This window comes from Sycon ciliatum, chromosome 9, assembly GCF_964019385.1.
Source record: "Sycon ciliatum chromosome 9, ocSycCili1.1, whole genome shotgun sequence".
NCBI lineage: Eukaryota > Metazoa > Porifera > Calcarea > Leucosolenida > Sycettidae > Sycon > Sycon ciliatum.
Genome location: NC_088651.1, coordinates 18,701,934 through 18,724,464, shown reverse-complemented (window position 1 = coordinate 18,724,464; position 22,531 = coordinate 18,701,934). Strand labels below are relative to the sequence as shown.

The window sequence follows — 22,531 nt, the reverse complement described above, 5'->3', positions numbered from 1 at the left end:
CATCGCTTCCGCGATGGACATGTGTGAGGTGTGAGGTGAGGTGTGCGTGTGTGTGTGTGTGTGTGTGTGTGTTGAATGGTGTAATCCCGGCACAAGTTGCTATGTCTAAATAGCTGTTCGCTATCATCGCTCCCGCGATGGGCATGTCTAAGTCTAAGTGTATATGCGTCTAGTTGATGCACGAATTTGGACGATGCACTGGTCTAGAGTATACACCAGTATTAGTTTTGCTCCTAAGTTTTGTTGCTAGTGGCTGCGGTTGTATGACCAATGTCCAGTGCACACCTGGTGCTCAGCGTCTCCTACTTGTGGCAAGTCCAGGCTGCTCAAAGGGCACTCAGTACACCTGAAAAGTGAGTTGTTTCAGCAACTCTGTGTCATGCTGCTTTTTAAGATTGATCTAGTTCCAGTGCAAAGACATATCCTTCATCCACACGCTTCTGACAGTGAACATGGTTATACTTCAAGAAGTACTATCTCCATCTTACACCTATCACCATGTAACATGTCATCTCTATCTCATACGTATATACTTGGGTAGCATAGTGTAAACCATGTGCCGTGAAATATTCATTAACGACTACAACATTTTTTTGTAAGTTTCCAGCGTACGTCCTTTATGTTGTCTTGTAGTCCTTGTCGACATACTTGCAGAGTACGAACAATGCGGTCTGTTGGCGTTTGCTGTACCGTACCTGCCCGCTGCGTATTCTGGCATGATTTCGTATCTTGTTATCCCGCTGTCCTGTGATGCGAAGTATTTATTTTAATTAGAACAGGTGTTATCACGGCGATCTTGACATAAATATTTCCCTGTTCCCTGAAGGGAGAGTCTCATTAATAGTCCTGGAAATTAAAGTAATTCCGGGTTCCATGGAGGCGAACAGTTCTGCTAGTATTGCAGGCTTACAGGACCACCGGAGGCAGTTTTTGATTGGTCCCGTAACATGGCCCTACGTTATGTACTTTGTGTATGATCCGGCGGATACACATGCCCTCCATTGTAGTAAACGTGCATTGGTGGCGGGAAAGTTGTTTCGGTGATAACCTGACCAACCGATCCAGTCCGGTTCCGGCTGGCCTGGCTGGCCTGGCTCGGCTGGCCTGGCTGGCCTGGCTCGCATGACATTACGACGAAGAGAACACATACAGTTAAACCTGTCTAAGACGACCGCTCAAGGGACCTTCAAACTGTGGTCTCTGTTCCCAGGTGGTCTCCTTATCCAGGGTCATTCGACCGGAAATATCATCTCATGGTCCTGGTTGCAAATGTGGTCTCTGTTGCCAGGTGGTCTCCTTATGCAGGGTCGTTTGACTGCACATAGCATCCTTTGTTCCTGGTAGCAGTGGTCTTCTGGGGCAGGTGATCGCCTTATTCGAGTGGTCACCTTGTCAGGTTTTACTTTACATGTATGTGCAAAACAAAATTTAATGTTAAGTGTTTGTGAGGTGATCTAGCAGGCCGAGTTGCTCCAAGAAAGGCCCCGTAGCTCCAGGACAGTATGGCACGCACTTGTAAAAATGGGTCCAGGACACCCCGGCCCAAGACAACTCACACGCCTTTTAGAGGTGAGCTGGCTTTAGACGGAAGACGTGATATGCTACTGTTGTTCTCTGGTGTGCATGTTCAGACCAGGGAGTCGTAAAATACCGGTATTTTACGACTCCCTGGTTCAGACTTCAAGGAAAAACACACCATAGAGCTCTTTTTATGCATTTTGTTGTGCCTACGTAGAGGATATAACCCGAGTCAGAGGGTTATACCGGCTGAATATAAATCCCGACTGCGATAGCAGGAGGGATTTATATGAGGGTACGGTATAACCCGACTACGAGGGTCATATCCTACTTATGCCAGGTACCCCTACGCATTTCCAGAACAACGAACTTATTTGGAGATCTCCTACATCATGCAGTACATGAACATCTTCTGATGGTTATCAGTTGTCAATTGAAAGAATGGTCGAGCAAGGTCAGAAGGAGATTCCTCCGTGGATGCTTGGCATAAGATTTCCTTTCCGTTCCAGTGCATATTGTAGCATCTTCATGATCTTGTCTTGAGTCGGTGCGGAAGTCGACTGAATTGCTGCGGTGCTGGAGTTTGTCGTTCAATCAAACTACCGTTACTAGTTAGATTACAGCTTGGACTCTTTGGGAGTAAGTGTTACTATAATTATGGTACAGTGCTGATTTTCACATGCGGCATCTCATAATCAGTTTTGCTTGCAAGTAGATGCATTTGCATACACTGTTTTGTATCACATTTCAATCCAATCTATTGTAGCCTTTTCCAATCGGGTTGAAGTACATATACACTGGTATTATAAACTTATTTACGAAGGAGACAGTCCGTTGATGATCTTCAACTCTTCGAAGTACAATGTACATTGCTGACCCATTCGGGATACTTCGTGGTTATTCGACGTTCTTTATCCTCAGATTCAGTATAATAGAATACTCTGTAGACGAATTCCAGGCCATTCTTCTTTTCCATTGTGTACTGTTCCTCGTCAGTGTGCCGTTCTGTGTGGAGTGTACACGCGCATGTGGTGTCCGTTGTGTCTGTTTATGTATGGTCCGTGCGCTGGAGTACTGCCGCCGTACAAGTTCACTGCCTTTCAGGCAGTGAACATGTACGGTAGCCGTGCCCTAGCGTACGTACCGTGCACCGGGATTTATATTCTATATAAATCCCGCGCGGGATTTATACTGGCCAATATAACCATGGCTAGACGAGCGCTGATTGGCTGAAAACAGGCCCTCCGCACCGTACCATGGTATAAGAAACCTTGAAGTTCCGAATTTGCAGTAACGGAACGTTCAAGCATCCTTTTTTCATGCCAACAAGCACATGCAATTATATAATATTCACGGTTCGCTTGCGACTCGGCCAAAGGCTCAGTTTTCCGCATCCGCAGGAACGCCACCACCCTCTTGGATCAAGGCGCAGATGAATGGGATTTTCGGTCTTTGACCACTTTGTGGTGGGTCTGATCTACTCACCTCCCATCGTTTAAGCACATGCAAGTAGTGATAGTTATAAACACAGGTAACTGAACTTTCTTGCAACGCGTCGGAGAGGGGAATGGAGCAAAGGCTGTGTTATTGGCTTGTAATTTTCAAAACTTTTGTTTCCAGAAAATAGATATAAATTATGATCAGAAAAACACGATAACACGATCAAAATATCTCAACTTTCAAGCTCAAGAAAGGAAAATAATAACAATGTATGACTGTGTTGGATTTGTTAGAGCTACCTCTCAAAAAATCTTTGGTACAATGATTTTGAAAGCCTATTGGATGGAAGGACGCCTTAGGTTGAAGGAATCAATATTTTGGGAGCAAAGGCAGTTACTGCTGAGGTGCAGTGTGATCTGCACACCTCTGTCACATGACTGGTAATTCCGCTGCAAAAAATTGAGGACAAAGTTGGCATTTTCGACACAGATCTCTGCTACAAAATAACGATCACAATAATAATAGTTGTTGCTGCTGGTAAATACCATTGCCATGATTACCTGCAAAAGTGCCTTCTCCGAACTGTCTCGCACTGGTCGCAGCGTACGCGGCAGCAGAACACGAAGCGGCAGTTGCAGCTGGTGGTGGTGTGGTCGGTCACGGTGCGATACCCACGATCACAGCACAGGACGTCGCAGCTGTCGGGCGTGTGATCCTGAGAAACCCTGCACTCGCGACCACTGGTGCCGACTATGTCGAGTCCAGCGTTGTCGGAGCAGAAGCTGGGTGACTCGCCGAGGTAGACGAGATCCGTGGACGAGGGCTGTCGGGAGAGTGCATGGCGCACTACCAGCCGAGTACCGTGTCTGTCCAGTTTCATCAGCGATGCGTTCCTGTATCGAGACATCAGCAAGTTGCCAACCTGGGCAAGGGAGGGGTGGGGGGGGGGGGGGGGGCAAGGAAAGAAGAGGAGTCGGCCGAGTCATGTGACTTTTGAACACAATGGTTGATTCATGATTGGAGCTGCTGTCTGGTAACTTCTCTGTATGGATGCATAGCCATGGAAGGATCCACACCTGTATACAGGACCATCGGAAGCAGTTTTTGATGGGTCCGGCCATACCGTTCATACTTTGTGTATGCAGGAGATCCCCTCGACAGGCCCAAAACCTTTGGGAAATCCTTAAATTATAATAAAATACAAAAATACAAAATATGACATGGTAGGTACGGATGACCCCCCCCAGGAGTTAACCCTTTGAGAGCCGATTGAAAATTTCAAAATTCTGAATATTTTCATGTTCTTTGGGAGATTTATCTCAAGAACCGTTGATCGCAGCGCGTCGCGGATGGGTTCTACGGCACGCTGAGAGTTTTCTCTTCAAGGTGGATATTTGGATCGTTGAATTTGAGCTAGTTTTGACCGAGTTACGGCCAGTTGAAGTCTCACAGTCGAGTGTGTAGAATTCTACACATTCAAGTATGGGTCGGCTCTCAAAGGGTTAACACCCATTGCTGCCAAAAAGTTGGTCCGGCCATGGCCTGACCAACTGGACCGTTTCCTCCATCCCTGGTATGCCCTTCCTTGTGCTGGACAGAATTTGGCACAGGATTCGGCACCTAGTGGCTGCGTTCGATTATGCAGTTGAATCGATTCATGAATCCATTCGCATGCATTCAAGTCGTTCGATTTCCATGTCATGAGCCCTGGAATCGATTCGGAATCCATTCACCCTATTCACATGGAGTGATGTGAATAGTGCGAATCCATTCATGAATCGATTCATGAATCGGTTGGCGGGCATAATCGAACGCACTCAGTGTGTTGACAGGGCTCAATACCGCAGAGGGAGACCGCATTACACAGTACATGTACAACAGTGCAACAAGGTTAGTTTGTGGAAACTCTGAGTTTTAGGCTCATCACAAATTGCAATGGAAAATCATCAGGGCAGTATTATTATTAGTCTGGTGGCATATGGCTACTGAAGTAGTTTTTTTCTATGCGAACTTAACGCCTAAGAAAATTATTAATAATTATAGTACTGGCTGGCTACTATTCCTCAAACTAGCAAAGATTCAATTGACTTTTGACAGCAATCAAGGAGGGGGGGGGGATCCGGGGTTTCGCTGAACCGCTAAATTTCGCAAATGTACTACTGGAAACCATAATGCATGTACATGTACAAGTACATGTATTAGCTATTCAGTTTTGGCTAAACTGGAACCCCTCCCCCATGTAGAGATCTCTGGATCCACCCCTGGTAATAGATGACCAGTGGACTCAGGAGTGGTGGGATGTGTGACAGGTCACACCTTTTTACATGCAGTGCGAGCTCTTCTACCAACCTGGAGGAGGTGGAAGGGCAAGCTGGAGGAGGAGGAGGATGTAAAAAGCTTATCGCAAGCATTCTTCAGGCTTACATGACTGTTGTACTCATGAGTACAACAGTCATGTAAGCCTGAAGAATGCTTGCGATTTCCTACTTACCTTGGTAAACACTGGTAGCTGTTTCCAACACACCTGTGTGGAGCAGGAGTTAGATATGCCGAGGCAGCGACATCGCAGCTTGGTGTTCCTTTTCACAATCTGAACAGCAACAGAATTTTCCACAGGTGACAGAATATCACCATTATGACCAGCCATGGGATGCTTCGTAAGTGAAAGAGTACCATTATACTTTATAGACAGTGAAATAGCCTGCCTTGATCGTAGAGGGTGGTGGCGTTCCTGCGGATGCGGACAAATTTGGCCTCCAGCCGAGTCTCACGTGATTTTTTTAGACTCTGGTGATTGTCATGCGGTTGTGCATCATGAAAATTAATCATACTGATCGCACGTGTCGGGTACATCAGGCGCTGTGCCGACTGCAGCTGACCTGTGAGCACTGCGCTGTGCCACATTGGTGTTGGGCGCTATAAATGTCACTCATACGGTCGGATTTATGCATTGTGCCACCACAACAACACATGTATGTGTGAAGCTCAGTGATTTGTCCTCTGATTGTAATACAAATAAATAAACAAATTCACGGTTCACGCGAGACTCGACTAGAGGCCGAGATTTCCGCATCCGCAGGAACCACCCTCTAGGATCAAGGCGCAGATGCAGCTCCTAAGCGGTGGGAGGTGAGTAGACTAGACCCACCACAAAGTGGTCAAAGACCGAAAATCCCATTCACTGCATCCATGTTTCCCTCGTGCCGGCAGGCCACACTTTCCCAATTAACTGTGGGTCGCAGCACGGCTGGAAAAAATCTTTCCGCTTCCAGTTTGGACTTGAACCTGGTACTCTCTGTTTCTCAATCATGGTCTTAGAATTGTAATAGCACTAAAAAAAAGAAAAGTTTCTCAGCAATTCTGTTGTTTTCAGCTCCAAATCCCATGCAAATTGGTGCATTCACCTCCTCTCCCCTATCCCTATGCAGCTCTTTTCAGGAAAGTATCAAACTCTGCCATCTACCAACTATCAGTGCACACTAAGGTACATGGCTGTGAGAAAGTAGTATATGTACCTGTCTGCCTGCCTCCTCGTTATGCCTGTCCATCAATGTCCTGGAAAAGCGTGCAGTGCAGCGTGGTGAGCTTGAATCCGACTGCTCAACTGTACATCACACATGTCGTACGCAACAGGACATGAACGGAGAAATTGCATTATTGTTTCACTCTGTTAAAAAAATAATCGGCGCACAATAATCCTTTGAATAAGGCCGTGGTATGAACAGTAACAAATGCACACTCACGACTGTAATACACACATGTAAGTGAGGTCAGTTTACCTTCGATTGTCCTGTGAAACTCCCTTGATGCTCTCACACCGTACTCGATATTATCTCCACACCTGGGTCGCACTCGTTTATGCTTTGCCAGGCTGCGTTCGGTTACCATCGCGCTCGTTACTGCGCTGCTCGGCCTCTGTGATGATGCGGTGATGACGTCATGGATACTGGGACCGGACGATGACGACGATGTGTTGGGGTAGAGAGCGGAGAGCTCGGCTTGGTCTGGCATTGAACACCCGCAGCTACTCAGCTTGCCCTGGCTGCATGCCTGCGCTGTCTCGTGGGTACTGCTGGCTGCCATCAGAGCATGCAGGAAAGCTGCTTCACGCGTATCTACACACAGCAGAAAACATGTTGTTGGAGAAATACTGTTTGAACAGGGAACAATTACAGTAGAACCTGTCAAGGCGACCACTCTGATAAGGTGGCCACCTGTCTTGAAGGACCACCACAACTAGGACCAATGGATGCTATTTCCAGTCAAATGACTCTGGATAGGGAGACCACCTGTACACAGCGACCGCATTTTGGAGGTCCCTTGAGTGGTCACCTTAGACAGGCTACACTGTCCATTGACACTGATGATTATAATAAAATGGCAAGTAAATAATAAAAAAAGTAAATTATCGTGTCCGTTCCCGAAGGGAACTCACAACGGCCGCTAACACCCGGTAAACCCTAGCGGCAGATGCAACGCCTAATGTAAACAAATGGCAAGGGATACAATTTTATGCGAGCTCACGCCACATACAAGCGGTGACCAAGGTTTGGTTCGACAGAGAGTTTTCTTTTCACAGAAATCCATGCAACCTTGTAACTGAAAGAGAGTCAGGGAGAAACAGTAGGATATACACTTGAAATTGATGAGTCAATGGTGATATACTCAGTGACAAGAATCTTGTCACTGAGTGTGTCTCCGTTGACTCTTAGAAAGTGTTCTGGAAGCTAATCTCGGCCGCAATGTTTATGACATGAGAGCGCAAATAATTTTTTTCTTTGCTAGAAGTACTGTTCACCCAGCCGGTCTTCTCCAGTCCTTGGCTAAACCATTTCAAAAAGATTTCTTCCAAATGCTCACCCATGAGAGTGAAACTAACGAGAAAGTAATTAGTTGATAAAAGATCATTTCAACTGGTATATTTCCACTGGTCAATGCTAAGCCTGAATGCTGCTGTCTGATGATCGCTGAAATGCGCGAAACTTGAACTTACAGCTGCACAGCCCTTCACCTCAGCTGTATGTATATTTCAACCGGCATAGTCAAGTACCGGAGATGGTTGTGCAGTGAATTTTTCTGACAATGACAAGGCCACAATGGTGGAATAGAGTTCCAAAGTTGTTTTAAAAAATGACAGAAAATTTGTATGATTCACTTTGAACGCAGGATGGCTTTAAAGGGGAAGTTAAGGCAAACATTAAAATTTCACCAGTTGTAGTCTTCGGGGTGCTGAGTCGAATGGTCTTGGTCCGAGAAAGCTGAGACGCTCCCTTCCTACTTGAATCCCAATCAAACTCGCGCACTTCTACCGAAACTGGGTGACTGCGCCCTACTAGATGGGGATTTGTATGCAAAATGTCACTAAAAGCGCCATTTCGTTCTTATAAAAGCACGGATGACCGCGATTGGCCCATATGTTGTAGTCTTTTGGACGCTGAGTCGACTGGTTTTGGTCCGAAAAGGCTGCGATGCAGCGTTCCTCCTTTATTCCCAATCGAATATGGTTGAAGAAGCGGTCACGTGCTCCTGCGTATACCAGTCACCTGGTCACCGTGCCTGCAGGGTACAACTTACTAGCCTGTTTGACCTTTTTTGGGTGCAGCCCTGTCACTAGTTGAACTCGAGTTGAACCTTGGTGTGAAAGTTGTCGCCTGCTGGCGTGGTGACCAGGTGATTTGGGCACCCCTTAGGGTCTGTTGGGAATGCCCAAGTAAAATAATAAAATACAATATAAAAAAAATACAAAAAATGGAACTCCCTTCAATTTAGACCATTTCTTTGGGAAACCCTCAAATACAAAACAAAAAAGAAAAGTAAACCTTACGTAGTCTGGTGACGGCCTCTCCAAACAGCGGCTTGTTTGCATGTTCCGCTGACAAGAAGCTGGGACAGTTCCATCTGCGATCGGCGAACTGTCGCGCGCACTCTCGTGTCGTTGCCAAACTTGCCCGCGCCATAACGCGCGTCCGCTCGAAGCCGAGCCTGGCATCGTCAGAGCAGAACGAAGCTTGACCGGCCGACATCGGTAGATCCTGGCAGTGGCGGACATTTGTCAACTCTCTTGTCGTGATGTTGATCCAGCGAGCCAAGGACCTGTATCGTCACCGAGTAGAACAAGGGCATAAGACGAAAACAGAATCATGATTCATGTATGTGATGGTTGGTGAATGATCAAAAAAATTGATTCGAGTTCCGCCGGCACCCAATTTTAGGGTTCACGGATTGGCATGCTAGCGTCGCCAGCTACATCATGCACGTGACAGGCGCGTGCATATACTGTCCCACACAATCGGTCAGTGCTCAAATCGCATTTTCGCATCAATATCACTCACTTTCAACTCTACGGGATTCATTACGGTTGGCTCAAACTGCCTGAATTTTTGAATCCACACGCACGAAAGACGTTCCAAGACTTCCACCGTTCGTATTTTTTCAAACGAGTTCCGGGTTTTCCAGTAACTTTGGCCAAAGTTCGGCTAAAAAAACAGGGGGAGCCGTTGCGTTTCCGTAAAATACTGAACGGTAGAAGGATAGCCAAGGTCGAGAGCAAAACAACAAGCCATTATTTGTCAAAATCGAACAAGAAACGGCTCAGCGCATCTATTTTCCGTGCACGCGCGCGCGTACTTTGGCCGACAAGGTGTGGAGAATTTCTGAAGAAGAAGAATAACAAGAGCAGCAGCGCTCGGAACAGCCGTGCTGGATACTTCCAATCCCGACGATGGAGCGTGTTGGCTGTCGTGAGCTGCTGAAACGACCATGACATTTCTTTTTCTTTGTATACCCTACATATCTTGACGTGCCCTAGCTCAGTTTCGGCCTCTTTACAGGAAGAATATTTTCTTCCATGGCATCAGCGGCCAAACAGCAAGAAGAGCAACAGATCGAGATTTGCAGGGCAAACAAAGGATGCGTGCAGCTACATCTAGTCAGGTTCGATGCGCTTTGCCAGAACCTCAGCAGATAAGAAAAGACGACAGAGTGTCTCAGATGGAACTGGATCTTCCGCCAAGACCGCCACCGCCGCCATCATCAAGTCCAGGTCAGTCAGAAAAATGCAAAGCCCGATCGCAGTGAAGCCACTGAAGCCAAGGAAAAATTCAAAAAGTACGCTCTCCGGCTAGACTTCGAGTCGATATTTTTTTACTTCGATAGGCGCTGTCGCGGCCTGTAGCGCTAGCGCGCGTCCATAATCCAAAATGGAGGCGCACGTGACGGGTGCTTTTAGTGGCAAGCCGTGAACCCTAAATTTAGAAGCACATGACCTTTGCCCTCTGACCTTTGCATAATCTTGCAGGTTATTTATAGCAAGGTTGATGAATGCTCAAACAATATTGATTCGAGTTGCGCAGACTCCTTGTTCAGAAGTACATGACATTTACCCTCTGACCTTTGCACCTCCTTCAGAAGTGCATGCCCTTTGCCCTCTGCCAACCATGGAATGTATTTGTATTTTTTTGTATTTTGTATTTTCTTATTTCAAGGGGATTTCCCAAAGGCTTTGGGCCTGTCGAGGGGATCTCCTGGTAAAATGAGCGTTCTGCAAATTCAAAGCTCTCCAGCCTTAGTTAGTTGTTTTTGTAGCCTGTGCGGGACTGTCAGCAATCTGGACCGGCAGGTGCCACGAAATGCGGACACATAATCATTACACTGTAGGCCCTGTAAGCGCATGCACTAGTCTAGGGTTCAAACCTCCGGAGCTTTGCCCAATCTACCATGATCTACACTGTGTTGCAGTCTCTTTCCGCTCGCCGGCCGGAGACAGGCGTCCGCCTCTGACTCATTCTGGGCCACCCTTTCATCAATGTACCAAACGTTTCCCGCGTGCAAGTACCCCCACACAGTTATTTTGCTCTCTGAATCTTGAGGCAATGTTTGGTGATGGAATTGGAACATCCTGCTAATGTTTCAACGTACAGAGAGCGCTTGGATTGCTCCATGAGTGTGAAGAGCGGGTAAAAATTCTTTTTTCGGCACAGCATCTTATTGCTCAGACCTTTGTAGACTCGGTTTGTAGGATGAGTGTTCCGAATCCGTTTAGCCTACGGGACTATCGATGCGGAACAATAGGAACGCCACCGCCCTCAAGGATCAAGACCAGGGAAGAGTGAAAATCGAGTTCTGAAGGAGGTGTCGGACAGCTTATAAGTTATTGTATCCCCATGTGCCACGAGCAATCTGCTCTTCGGACTGCTGAAGTAGAGAAAGTGGCTCAGCCGCTTGTGTTGGGGCGCCTGCCTTAGGGGACGAACATTTGTCATTGCAATGTACACGCCAAGAACCCATCCGCATATTGCACAGTCCCTGTCACTGTCTGTGCCGCTCTCTCAGAACGCGGACAATAACCTGCTCAGGTCCCCAGACACTGCTCACTGGAGGCTAGCGTGAGGACAAGCCGTTTTGCAGCGGCTCCTGCTAAAACCATTCATCTACAAGGACTTGTTGTTCTCGCATGCCTTATTTACATGTGTAATGGGAGTCACAACAGGCATAGTCCTAATAACATACTTCGAAACACAGACAAGAACAGGGGACTCTGTAGACCGACCAGACGTCTCGATAGGTCGTAAGGACAACACCATTTGACACTTCATATTCAGAGAATAATCAGACCTTGCAGTAGAACGAAAGTGCCTGTCAGACCTAGCGAAGAACATGGAGTTCACGCTGTCCCTCCAGGGCTTGATCTCTGGACTTCTTCCGGTACGCGGTCTGGCTCATTATGGGGTGCTGTCTGATCACGAGACTGCATCGCGGGGGTGAATTTTTACACCTGCCTACTGTCTGTAGCGCCGAATAGCAGATGGATTTACCGGTTCCAGCACGAGCAGGGTGGCACTGGCCTTGAAGTTTTGAACTACACAATGTTGTCGTGTACCAGATCATACGATCGAAAGCACAGAGATGACACAATCATTTTCTCTGAAGGGGGACAGCTAAAAGGATGTTTTGTGAAAGCGCAGTTGGCGAGAACAAGGCCAACTGTGGATGCATGTTACGGCACGGTTTGGAGCGATTGAAAATGGCACTCTCGGAAGTGGGAGCAGCGTCTAATATTAGGTACAACAGGCCTGGACGTGGTCTCAGCTAGAGGTAGCTTTGGCTTCATTGTTGTGCGTTGCGGTACTGCTCCTCAAGCACCAGCCACCACCACATGCAACATTACTGATTAGACTCAATTATTATTTTGCTTCACTAGACTGACACATGTACAAACATGGTATACGAGTCCGCAATAACTGAATAAGTTATAAAACATGACTTTACAGTGCACATGCATGTGGTATACAGAGGTATGTCGACAGGATTTTTGTGCGCAATTGAGCTACTTTGTATATGATAATTACTTGTATATCATAATAATTATCATTGTTCTAGCTCAGTTTTTTTCCCCTGTCATAGTCCTGTTTATCATGTTCAGCATAAGCGAAGTTGTGGATCATGCTTGCATGGTTGACTTCAACGCGTACATGCAAGTAATAATAAATTATAAATAAATTAGGCCACCATCACACGACGTTCTAAGACTCTCGTTTCCCAGTCCACGAAGTCTACAGTGAACGAAGGTATACAGCAGGACAATCACAGTAGTAATATTGATTGAAGCTGTGACAGTAGACATCATGATCTGAGAAGGTTTATCTGATTATAGCAAGCTACTGCAGTAGTAGCATACCCTGTACATGACTGTCCATGTACTTGTCCTGCATATGTATGTACCTGTACGTGTACGTGTACATAATTGTACATCATCGTCACAGAATCGTCTGTCAATGTGAACTGTGAACCCAACTACGCACATGTATATTCGATTAGTGGCGGAGAGGAGAATGTCTAGTTGTCCCATTTCGCATGGCTACGATTACTGTACTTCGAAGTACTTGATTAGTAACTTGCCATGTAGCTGGTGAATGGAAACCCCACATTCGTGATTATACAGTCTCTGCTGAGATGACAGCTACATGTACATGCACACCATAGCTCAGTGGTTAGAGCATCGCTGGCCTCAAGCGAAGGTCCTTGGTTCGGTTCCTGGTGGTGACAGTCAATTTTTCTTCAGACTTTTCCATTCCCTCCACTTATGAATTATTATCATGATGATTCATTGGTTTGAGGGAAGGTTGCATTACATTGTAATGCAACTTTCTCTCAAACCTATGAATGCATATCTACGCTAAGGTTAGCCGAACATGGATTACAGACGCGCCTACTTTCATGTGGGGCACTTGCCATCCTTGAGATAAACCTTTTAAAGCTGAGATGCGCAAAGCATTGAAACCCTGCGGAAGTGTACTTGCTTTGATCAGGCTTCACTGGCTGTAGGTTCTGTGTATACAGCAAGCTTCTCCATCAAGTACACAGTCATGTACACGAATACTTAAAGCTGCTTTTTTGAATTTTTATTGCTGCTATTCCATCAACAAAACATGCCTCGCAATCAATAGCATTCAACAGTTTTTCCCAGTACATGTACAGACGTCAGTAGTATCATTCGTCACCAGCTACATGATGTACATGTACATGTACATGTACGTACTTCGAAGTAGCAAGGTACTAATACATTACTTCAGTAAGTACGTTTGCCGCGGGATAGAACCCTGTCTATTATGGATAACGGAAGTGGTGCTAAATCGTTGAGCGTAGCGACACTTGCTTGTCTGCCAGTGATCATGGCGATTACAGATGAGGCCGCAGATAATGCTGGACAGTATAGCATTCAACCCTAAGACTCATTGTGTCTCTTCATCATGCGCCACAGTACAATCATGTACCCTGTCTGACGATTGCATGATAAAAAATCAATATCATCATGGCTCGGATTCAGCAGAATCACTGCTTCCACACAGTCTGAACTCATTCATGGTCGAGTTCATCTTCGTAAACCCAGTGACGCCCCGATAGCAAAACAATAATGTATATCTGATACTAAGGGTACCCGATCAAGTACATGTACACATGGAGCCTGCACATTGCCAGCTTTTGAACGCTGATGAGCTCTACAGCCATCGTAATGTTTTCAAGTTCCACACTTTCAGTGCCAAAAAAAATTGACATCGGTAGACAACATTCTACATGTAGATCGGGTTCGCCACCTTATCCCTGGAACCCTCCTGCCCACGAAGTTCTTTCTTTCGCCATCATTGTGCTGAAACTCCAATATGATCTTTGCTTGAAGGTGCACGGTGATAGACGATTATCATGCTGGTGCTTTACAGGGGATATTAATGCTGACATACATATCAGGGCATTACTAATCCACTGATGTACAGACTGATGATTTTTTAACAGGAATACCGGGTAGGGTACATGCATGGCTGTCAGAGACCATTGCGCCCCGCTCTGAGATCCCCTTTCACCGGCAATTTCCAGAATATGTAGTACTGAGTAGGCGTTATCACGCAAACCCGGTGCCCATCCAGGATCGCAATTTGGCCTGGTAGGTCTTCATTTGCATGTGTCAAGTTCTTCGCAGCGAAAGAGAGAAAGCGAAGGAGAAATACACTCACTGGACTGATTAATTGCGCCCAGGGCAATTACTCGCCGCAAGTGACGACTGTGTTTGTGTGTGTGTGTGTGTGTGTGTGTGTATGCGTGTGCGCGCGTGTGTGGGCCGGTTTGTGTCGAAATCCGTAGAAGGGAACAATGGTTACCTGTCTGCTAATTAACATTCGTAACACAGAAGTGGATATACACTTGCACTCTTAGACTAAATCAGACATGCTGTTGAGCAAACCTCCTCGTGTGGTGTGGGTAAACAACGATGCATGTGCGCGTTGTGTGGCCCTTTCACAGTAGACGTACTCTCTATGCACATGTACGGTACATGCAGAATAAACCGTACATGTACAGTAAGTATCGTTTATAAAGTGACCGGATATAATGATATACCGGTTATAGTGATAGAACACGTCAAAATCAAAATCAAATCAGAAAAAATACAGCTAAAATATCACTATAATACACTATTATCGGCTATACCAATATATCGCTTATTGTGATGGACTTCAGGAAGCAAACCATATCAAATGTACAGGAAAATATCGCATATAATGATCAAGAGTGATGATCACACATGTCCGTTTCTGGCTGTGCTACCCCTCGCAATGTGCTCCCTTTGTATGCTCTTGTCCGTTTCTGTATGCACATGTCCTTTTCTGGCTGCGCTACCCCTCGCTCCCTTTGTATGGTCTTGTCCTTTTCTGTATCTTTCTGCATGCTCTTGTCCGTTTCTGGCTGTGTTGCCTCTCACGATGATGTTGCCAACTCGTACTCACGTACAGCCACTCATGTCTATTTCTGGCTCTACGCAACTCTTTGGACACCGAGTAGATCTACGTGAGTACGGATCCAGCTCAGGCTTTTTTTTGGAGAACACGCTGAAGAAGCAGCCATGCCACATGATGTATCGAAGTTCTAGTGCATGACAGTCTGTACTCGTACTGCACTGCCATGCACTGCTCTGTGTCATGCACCGGTACACAGTCCGCGGAGCATGCATGCACTTTCAGCATGCTTTTTCCAGCGTGTACGCATCATTTCATGTGCAGTCATGTGCCATGTGTCGGTCAAACATGCAAATCGGCTATAGTGATGCACCGGATATAGTGATAAATTTTCGAAAATCAAAGGGGCACGTTATATCCGATATTTACTGTACAGTAAAACCTGCCAAGGCGACCATTCGGATAAGGCGACCACCTGTCTTAGAAGACCACTGAAACCAGGATCAAGGGATGCTACATGTATTTCCAGTCAAATGACGCTGCATAAGGGGACCACCTGGTAACAGAGACCACGTTTTGAAGGTCCCTTGAGCGGTCGTATTAGACAGGTTTCACAGTAAAACCTGATAAGGCGACCACTCGAATAAGGCGACCAACTGTCCAAGGGGACCGCTACAACCATGGCCAAGGGTTCTCAATTTCAGTCAAATGACCCTGGATAAGGAGACGGCCTGTACAGAGCGAGCGCATTTTGAAGGTCCCTTGAGCGGTCGTCTTAGACAGGTTTTACTGTAGTTTTCACATTAGGCATTGTATGTCCTAGAGCCTTAGAGGTTGAACATAATTACACGAAGAGCATTGCATAATGCACCGAAGTGTTTTGGCCAAAACATCTGTCACTTCCCATAAGAGTCTATAATGGAATAGCTCGATGTTCACTGTAAACGCAAGACCTCTGAATGGAGATTTCCATCAGATGTCACAACATAATCATTCGCAAGAAGGGCTGATGCTTCCTGCTGCTTCATCTCTGAAAGGAATTCGGGTGGACACCCCCATTCCCATAGCAATGGGATTGGGGGTGTCAACCCGAATTCGTTTCAGATAATCATTCTCCTCGCTGATCTTTCTCTGTACATAATGCAGTTAACAACATTGGTACATGTACATGTACATACTTCGAGGTAGCTGCAGCTTAGTGTCACACGTAGCGTACTCTCGGCCATACAACACACTGTAGCATCAAGCAGTGGATACATAATAGTTGGTATAAACAAGTTCGTGTGCTCGCATCTAGGTTTACCAAAATCCTGGGGAAATTTCGGGTCCATTTGAATTCATGAAAGGTAACCCGGCGGATTTCACCAGGTTAAAGTGCGTGGTTCTGAAGGGATCATAATAACAATATTATTCCCCCTTAGTACACAACGGGTTAACTGAGTGACTTACCACCATCTGGTTGAGTCGTACGGACCACATGCAGTCACGGCCGCTCCCTCCATGCTTCCGCCGGCCGGCATCGACGTCATCAGCAGTAGGAATGTACTACACCACCATAACCACGGACCACAGCGAACACACATGGTCAGTTCACTGTTCGCCTAGCACAATTCCCCACTATTACACTATTAGTTGGCAGAGAATAGGAAAAGAGCTAGCAACCGGCTACAGGCTATCAACTACAAAACTGGGAAATGATGTACTTGTGCTGAAAATTTCTACAGAAAAACAAGAGCCGCTTCATTTTTACCCATGCCTCTCCTACGAGTCCTCGCACTGGGGTATTGAAAAACTCAGAACATATCCCCGCGGCAATTGGACCACTGTGCCAGGTCTTGAGCAGCGGGTTAGGTGCAAAATCAACAGGTCACCTGAGATTACGTCTACAGTGAACTTTGAGCACAGTGCACACGCAGTGTAAGGGTTTTATAGTCGCAGCATGGATTCGGAAAGTGGGGCCAGTGTTTTTGGAGTAGATACGGTAGATTTGTGTGCTGGGTTAAATACCGGCGTGGCCATGTATCGGGGTCTAGAATGTGTGTGTGTGTGTGTGTGTGTGTGTGTGTGTGTGTGTGTGTGTATGAGTGGATCCTGATTCGGGTTAGTGGGTATGCAGCAGCATTGAATAGGTGTGATGGCGCTAATGATAATCTGTCAGCAGACACGATACTGTTGATGAGGCTTGGCAGGTTTTATTCGATTAGACGACACCCCGAGAATAGGCACTCCCCTGATTTGTATGTGACTGTCCTTGGTTTACATGGAGTTAGTGCAACGTGTTCATTAAAACTAACTGGTCTTTTCTGCGAGCAGCTAGACCCGAGTAGCAGCTCTTTGAACCGCACTCCAGAAATGGTCAACGCGACACTGCACTGCGTTTGTGCATGTGGACCTGTGACCAAGTGTTGTTGCTCCGGAATGCAGTTCTGTGGTTGCACGCACTGCAACTGCTTCACGCGACCAAGAAAAGCAGGGACAAAGAATGACCAATGGCCTAGCAGAAAATGTTAGCTTGCCGCGCCACTCGCCGAGGATTTGTACATGAAAGTAGCAGTGCACTGAGCGGGATATACAATGACCTGCTTCAGTTTGGACGAAGCTTGGGACGCACATAACTCCAGCTGCTAATACAGTACGTCATCAATACATTATAGGTTAGACCAGCCAGAGTGAACAGGTTTCGCTCTGCCTGTTCGACGGAGTGCTGGTTGGAGCGCCAAAGCTTTGAGCAAGCGGCCGAACAAATTCTTGTCGTGTTTCGAGCTGGCACGGGCGTTGCAATGCGCACATCACGCCTTGACCGGATTGAATTGCTCAGCATTCTTGCACGATTTGTACCAAGGTTAGGTTTCTTGTTGGCAAGACTTTAAATCGTTTTCAGTGCCTCAGGGTCCATAGAATCTTTGACAACGGGGGGAGAATGTTGACGTCCCCTCGCCAAATGACGAATGTACAGTCATGGTAATGTAAGCGATCCGTTTACCCCCTTTAAGTTGCCGACGGCATTTTCGCTGAAATTCTAAGTATGAAATGATGCAAAGGACAAGATGGCTGTCGGTCTGGTGTGATTTGTGACTCCTGGAACTTGACCCATGGCCAAGAATGATGGAAGGACTTGAGACTGGGCTGGAATCCAACTGATAATCGTATCAGTTTTCACCTTGGCTTCTACGTCTGCGCTTGATCACAGCACGACGCTAAGACCCCTGCCGTGCATCGGCATTCCATACAGCGCCAGGTCACCAGTGGTAACGTGTATGGTACCACGAATCCTGATCGTGACAAGAGGAGGGAGTTCAGCATGTCATTCTTCACTGCCAATGTAAATGATGGCTAAATCTGAATTTGACGTTTGAGGACCAGCACATAATTATACATTGTGCATGTACATGTAAATTCCTTTAAGCGCTTCAGTTGGAACGGGCAGCACATCGTCCGAACAGGTGGTTGGATAATGTTTGTAGACACCCTTAGAAACTCCCTTTACGCCTCTGAGCTGGTATGCACAGGTGATGCATGTGCTAGGCAGACGACTGACGCATTTTTGGCTGCTCTCCCAAGTTTGCTCTGCCCCTGGAGAGGTGGTACAAGGCAGGCTATTGCTTAACTCGACACGGTCATGTAGCTAGCCTGGAGAGGCTACTCACTGGTTCCTTGTGTGCGCACCGCTCCACCTGGATGAACGCCAAGCTATGTTCACTGACGCAGCATACACAGGTCGTAGAGCTTGCCAGAACAATACTGCCAAGTGCACGTATTGTTGATATTAATTTTCTCTCCTTCCCAGATGGCCTGAACATCACGCGACAGTTTACTACGTGCATGCAAATGGGCTGGGCTCGGAACGGAGATCAGGCAGGAGCTGGTTCCACAGGAGTGCGCCTATGAGTATGAACTGCATGGTCGCTCGACCTGCAGGACCGGGCCAAAGCGTGTATATCTTTTGTAACGAATGACATCTTTTCCGCTTGGAAAACCTACCGCGCACAGCTTCATAACACCTTATCCCCCGTGAATGAATTTCATCCTCGGTGATCGGAGGTCTTTGATTTGTCTTGTAAGTACATGTACATGCAAATGAAACACAGTAAGCAAAACTCACACAATTGGCATACACGTGTGAGCAAGGAAAGAGAATCTGATCGTCTTGGTAAAGTTTCCTAGCGAAGAATGTGCAAGGAAATTGTACTAAGTATACGAATGGATGCAGAACTAACGTTAGTGCGTTTGCATGCACTCTACGGTTTCTGCGACATTCCAAAGGGTGTCACTAGGGAGAACAGATATTGTCACATAGCGATGCTCAAATTTGTCACATAACTGAGGACTCGATTTGACGATGGTGCGTAGGGTTTTTAATGTAATCGAGGAGCGTTAAATCTGTGTGCAGTACGTACAGGTGTCGTGAAACTTCACATTCACAAGCGAGGCGGAGAGCAGCTGCATGGCTGATCCTGAACTGTCCAGTGTACTAACGACAAATTAGCCTTGACAATCCAAAAAAAACTATCAAGCACTGACAAGCGGTTGACACGTGACAGGGCCCAGCCCTTACCTGAACTGCCAATTTCAATCGCTCGTTTCACGGGAATAATATGATTTTCTAGAGTGGAAACAGCCAGTTTGTCAATTGCCAGATTTGCTCACAAGTGCGAGGAACGAAAGCGATTGTACCAGCAGAAGTGGGCGCCTGATAATCACGGTGTTTCCCTACCTAATGCCATTGTAACAAGTGTTCAACGTGTCACTGGGAACGACAATTTGAAGTAGATGCAGTGATACACGCAGGTGTGTTTCGCAGTTCATCGTCTTGGAAACTTGCTTTTCCCTGCGTATACTCAGTGCATGTTCTGCAGGGAATCCAAGAACAGTGTACGTGTACAACTAAAAGGAACTCTCAGTACCGCGTACGCTGGATATCACCTAAATGTGATATTATTAACATCCGAAAAATTGTATTGACGTGTTTTGAGTAAACTGCTCTGTGCTTTCCCGAATGCTAAAGAGTCATTCATTCCGATTTCGTGGCCAAATTCAGCAGTGGAAATCTCCAGCAAAGCGATCTCGCATTCTAAGAGTCTCCAGCGTTAGGAATGCAAGTCACGAGGGACAAAGCCAATCACTAGTTCTCTTGCTCGATGAACGTTTGTTGTCCTGCCCTTCACCGCCTGGCACTGAGAATGGCGGTGTAAGATTGATCTTGCATTTCGTAGTGGCGACAACTGGACAGCGAATTCCACAGCGATCACAAATCGAACGCAATCTCCACGACTTCGCACCGTGTCGCTGCCAATCGATGACACGAACACAGCGCGCTTGACAGGCGAGACATTGTAACCTGTAGTGTCAGTCGAAAGAAGACTGTGCAGAAATATGCTTTGATCAGCCCGATCTGAAGGCACCGCTTTTAGCCAGATGCTCGGGTCTGTTCGTGATCTTCATTTTTAGTGCCACATGCATATTTGTCTGGCGCCTTCAACAACGCGATCTGGAGCGAAAGCAGTCAGGGTTTCTCATCAGTACCAACCATCCAACCATTTTATCAGCGCCGGAGGTCATATGTTGCCTTTCTCACGGGCGGCATAAATGTCGGCGACAATCAGGAGAATGCTCAGTCAGAGTTCAGGACTAGCGTTGTCCATTCAATGGTAGCATGATTGTATTAATATTATGCTGATCGTCGTTGAGTTAGCGTCTTGGCTGATCAGTGATTACTGATCATGCAGATTGATATGTGCTGAACTCCTTCAAAGTATGATGCACCTACATGTATCTCTTTTCAACATTTCATTTAGGGATTTCCCCATACAAATTAAACGTAGTATTAGAGCGATTTCATGCTTGTTTTTGAAAGCCAACATTCCTGCAAGCAAATGGCTAATAAACCCTACACAACAGAAGAGCAAGAAGAAAAACTCAGCTTAAAAGTTTCCTTCTTGTTCTTCTGTATAGTGTTCATAATCTTCCGACCCTTTCCCTTTTCAGTCGCTCACTTTGGTGAATACAAGAGAAGAATATCCTGATCGACAACCAGGCCAAGACAAAATTAATAATACGCACACACACACACATACAGTACGAGCTGGTACTCATCGCAGGACCGTCAACAATAGAAAAAAAAGAATGTTCCCACACCGGGAATCGAACCCGGGCCGCGGCGGTGAGAGCGCCGAATCCTAACCACTAGACCATATGGGACTCACGAAAGAAAACAAACAAGAGACAGGATTTCACATACATGACGTACATGCTAAGCGCTCTGCCTGTACATTTGATGTAACTACGTTCATCAGTACAAGTCATGTACTTGCCCAATGCTGTAGACAGCAAGCTATTTCGGCATTGTTTTTAAGGACTATCAAACCAGGAAAAGCAGAGGGCGATGCGTAATGCAACAGCACTAGAGCAGCCTACCGAGAGTGCTCAACAAGACGAATGCCGAGAAGCATGATACCAAGAGGTAATGTAATACCTATCACGTGCAAAATGTACTTGTTTAGTCAAGAGGCTGCTTCCCGACAACAGCTTGAACATGGGAGTCGTACAATACCCGTAGTTTACGACGACCTTGCTATATTAACTGTCAAGGCAAATGGGAAACAGTCAATCAGATAATGGATGAGACTGATGGTGGTGGTGGTGGTGGTGGTGGTGGTGGGGGGGGGGGGGGGCACTCCTTGCCTCAGCGGATATGAAATCGAATAATATCCATGAGTAGCATATCAATGAAATCCCAAACATCAAACGAAGACATCTTGCCGAGAGATCCACTGTTTACCAGTCAGATTGTACACTCTGCGTAATTGTGACATGAACTGAAGGGGCAAAATAATTCACGGTTCGCTTGAGGCTCCGCATCGGTTGGAACTCCACCACCCACAAGGATCAACAATATTGTGCATGCAGATAATTTTATTAGCCACAGAAACGGACATAATGTGAAGCGTGAGCAATCTCCATCACTCCACCAGATTGTGGAGGAGCTTGGCCGAGTGCACATCACGATTTCGTTGATTGCGATGCCTTCAAGGTGGCAATGCTGTAAGAATATTTTTTTAACCTATGCGGAGTGGGTAAGCCTTTAGTGGTCTCGATGCTCGTAATGTTCTAGTTTGACCAGGACTGCAGGAACACGGGTGTCGTTGCTGGAGGGTCATTATGTTTTCGCCCATTGAGAATCGAATATGTTCAGGTCTTAGATTCCGCGTTTGTAGCATGGGGCAACCCCAACCCCCGGTCAACGGCTACGCATCCGAAGTCCGCGCATGAATTTGCGCTTGCGCCCATGGAAATCCGCAGAATATTGCCACAGCTAGCAGACCATACTTACGCAATGCCGCACTCCGCTC

At 46.5% G+C, this 22,531-nt stretch overlaps 2 protein-coding genes and 1 non-coding gene across 3 annotated transcripts in view; 1 reads left to right on the top strand and 2 right to left on the bottom strand.

Annotated features, from left to right (window-relative positions):
* Positions 1 to 837, top strand: part of LOC135825191 (protein fem-1 homolog C-like) — a 15,663-nt gene extending 14,826 nt beyond the window's left edge. Inside the window, exon 12 of the mRNA XM_065337919.1 lies at positions 1 to 837. This exon is cut by the window's left edge and continues 1,221 nt beyond it. The gene's annotated coding sequence lies outside the window, so the exon portion shown is untranslated.
* Positions 838 to 3,124: 2,287 nt separating this feature from the next.
* LOC135824708 (protein Wnt-2-like) lies at positions 3,125 to 17,059 on the bottom strand. The gene is made up of 6 exons (XM_065337417.1): positions 16,632 to 17,059; positions 8,783 to 9,051; positions 6,738 to 7,073; positions 6,474 to 6,562; positions 5,450 to 5,548; positions 3,125 to 3,880 (listed from the first exon to the last, which is right to left on the bottom strand). Exons 1-6 carry the CDS (start codon positions 16,763 to 16,765, stop codon positions 3,515 to 3,517), a joined length of 1,293 nt encoding a protein of 430 aa, XP_065193489.1. The 5' UTR covers positions 16,766 to 17,059; the 3' UTR covers positions 3,125 to 3,514.
* A 4,249-nt stretch (positions 17,060 to 21,308) lies between these two features.
* Positions 21,309 to 21,380, bottom strand: Trnae-cuc (transfer RNA glutamic acid (anticodon CUC)). The gene has a single exon. It is a non-coding gene; the product is annotated as a tRNA-Glu (tRNA).
* Between the last annotated feature and the right edge of the window lie 1,151 nt (positions 21,381 to 22,531).

Bases quoted from the DNA above. Each gene is read 5' to 3' on its own strand.
- LOC135824708 (XM_065337417.1), bottom strand. From the start codon at position 16,765: ATGTGTGTTCGCTGTGGTCCGTGGTTATGGTGGTGTAGTACATTCCTA. The intron at 7,074-8,782 runs GTAAGGTTTACT...TGCTGTGTGTAG, and splicing joins AGAGGCCGTCACCAGACTAC to ATACGCGTGAAGCAGCTTTC. The intron at 3,881-5,449 runs GTAAGTAGGAAA...TCCCTTGCCCAG, and splicing joins AGCTACCAGTGTTTACCAAG to GTTGGCAACTTGCTGATGTC.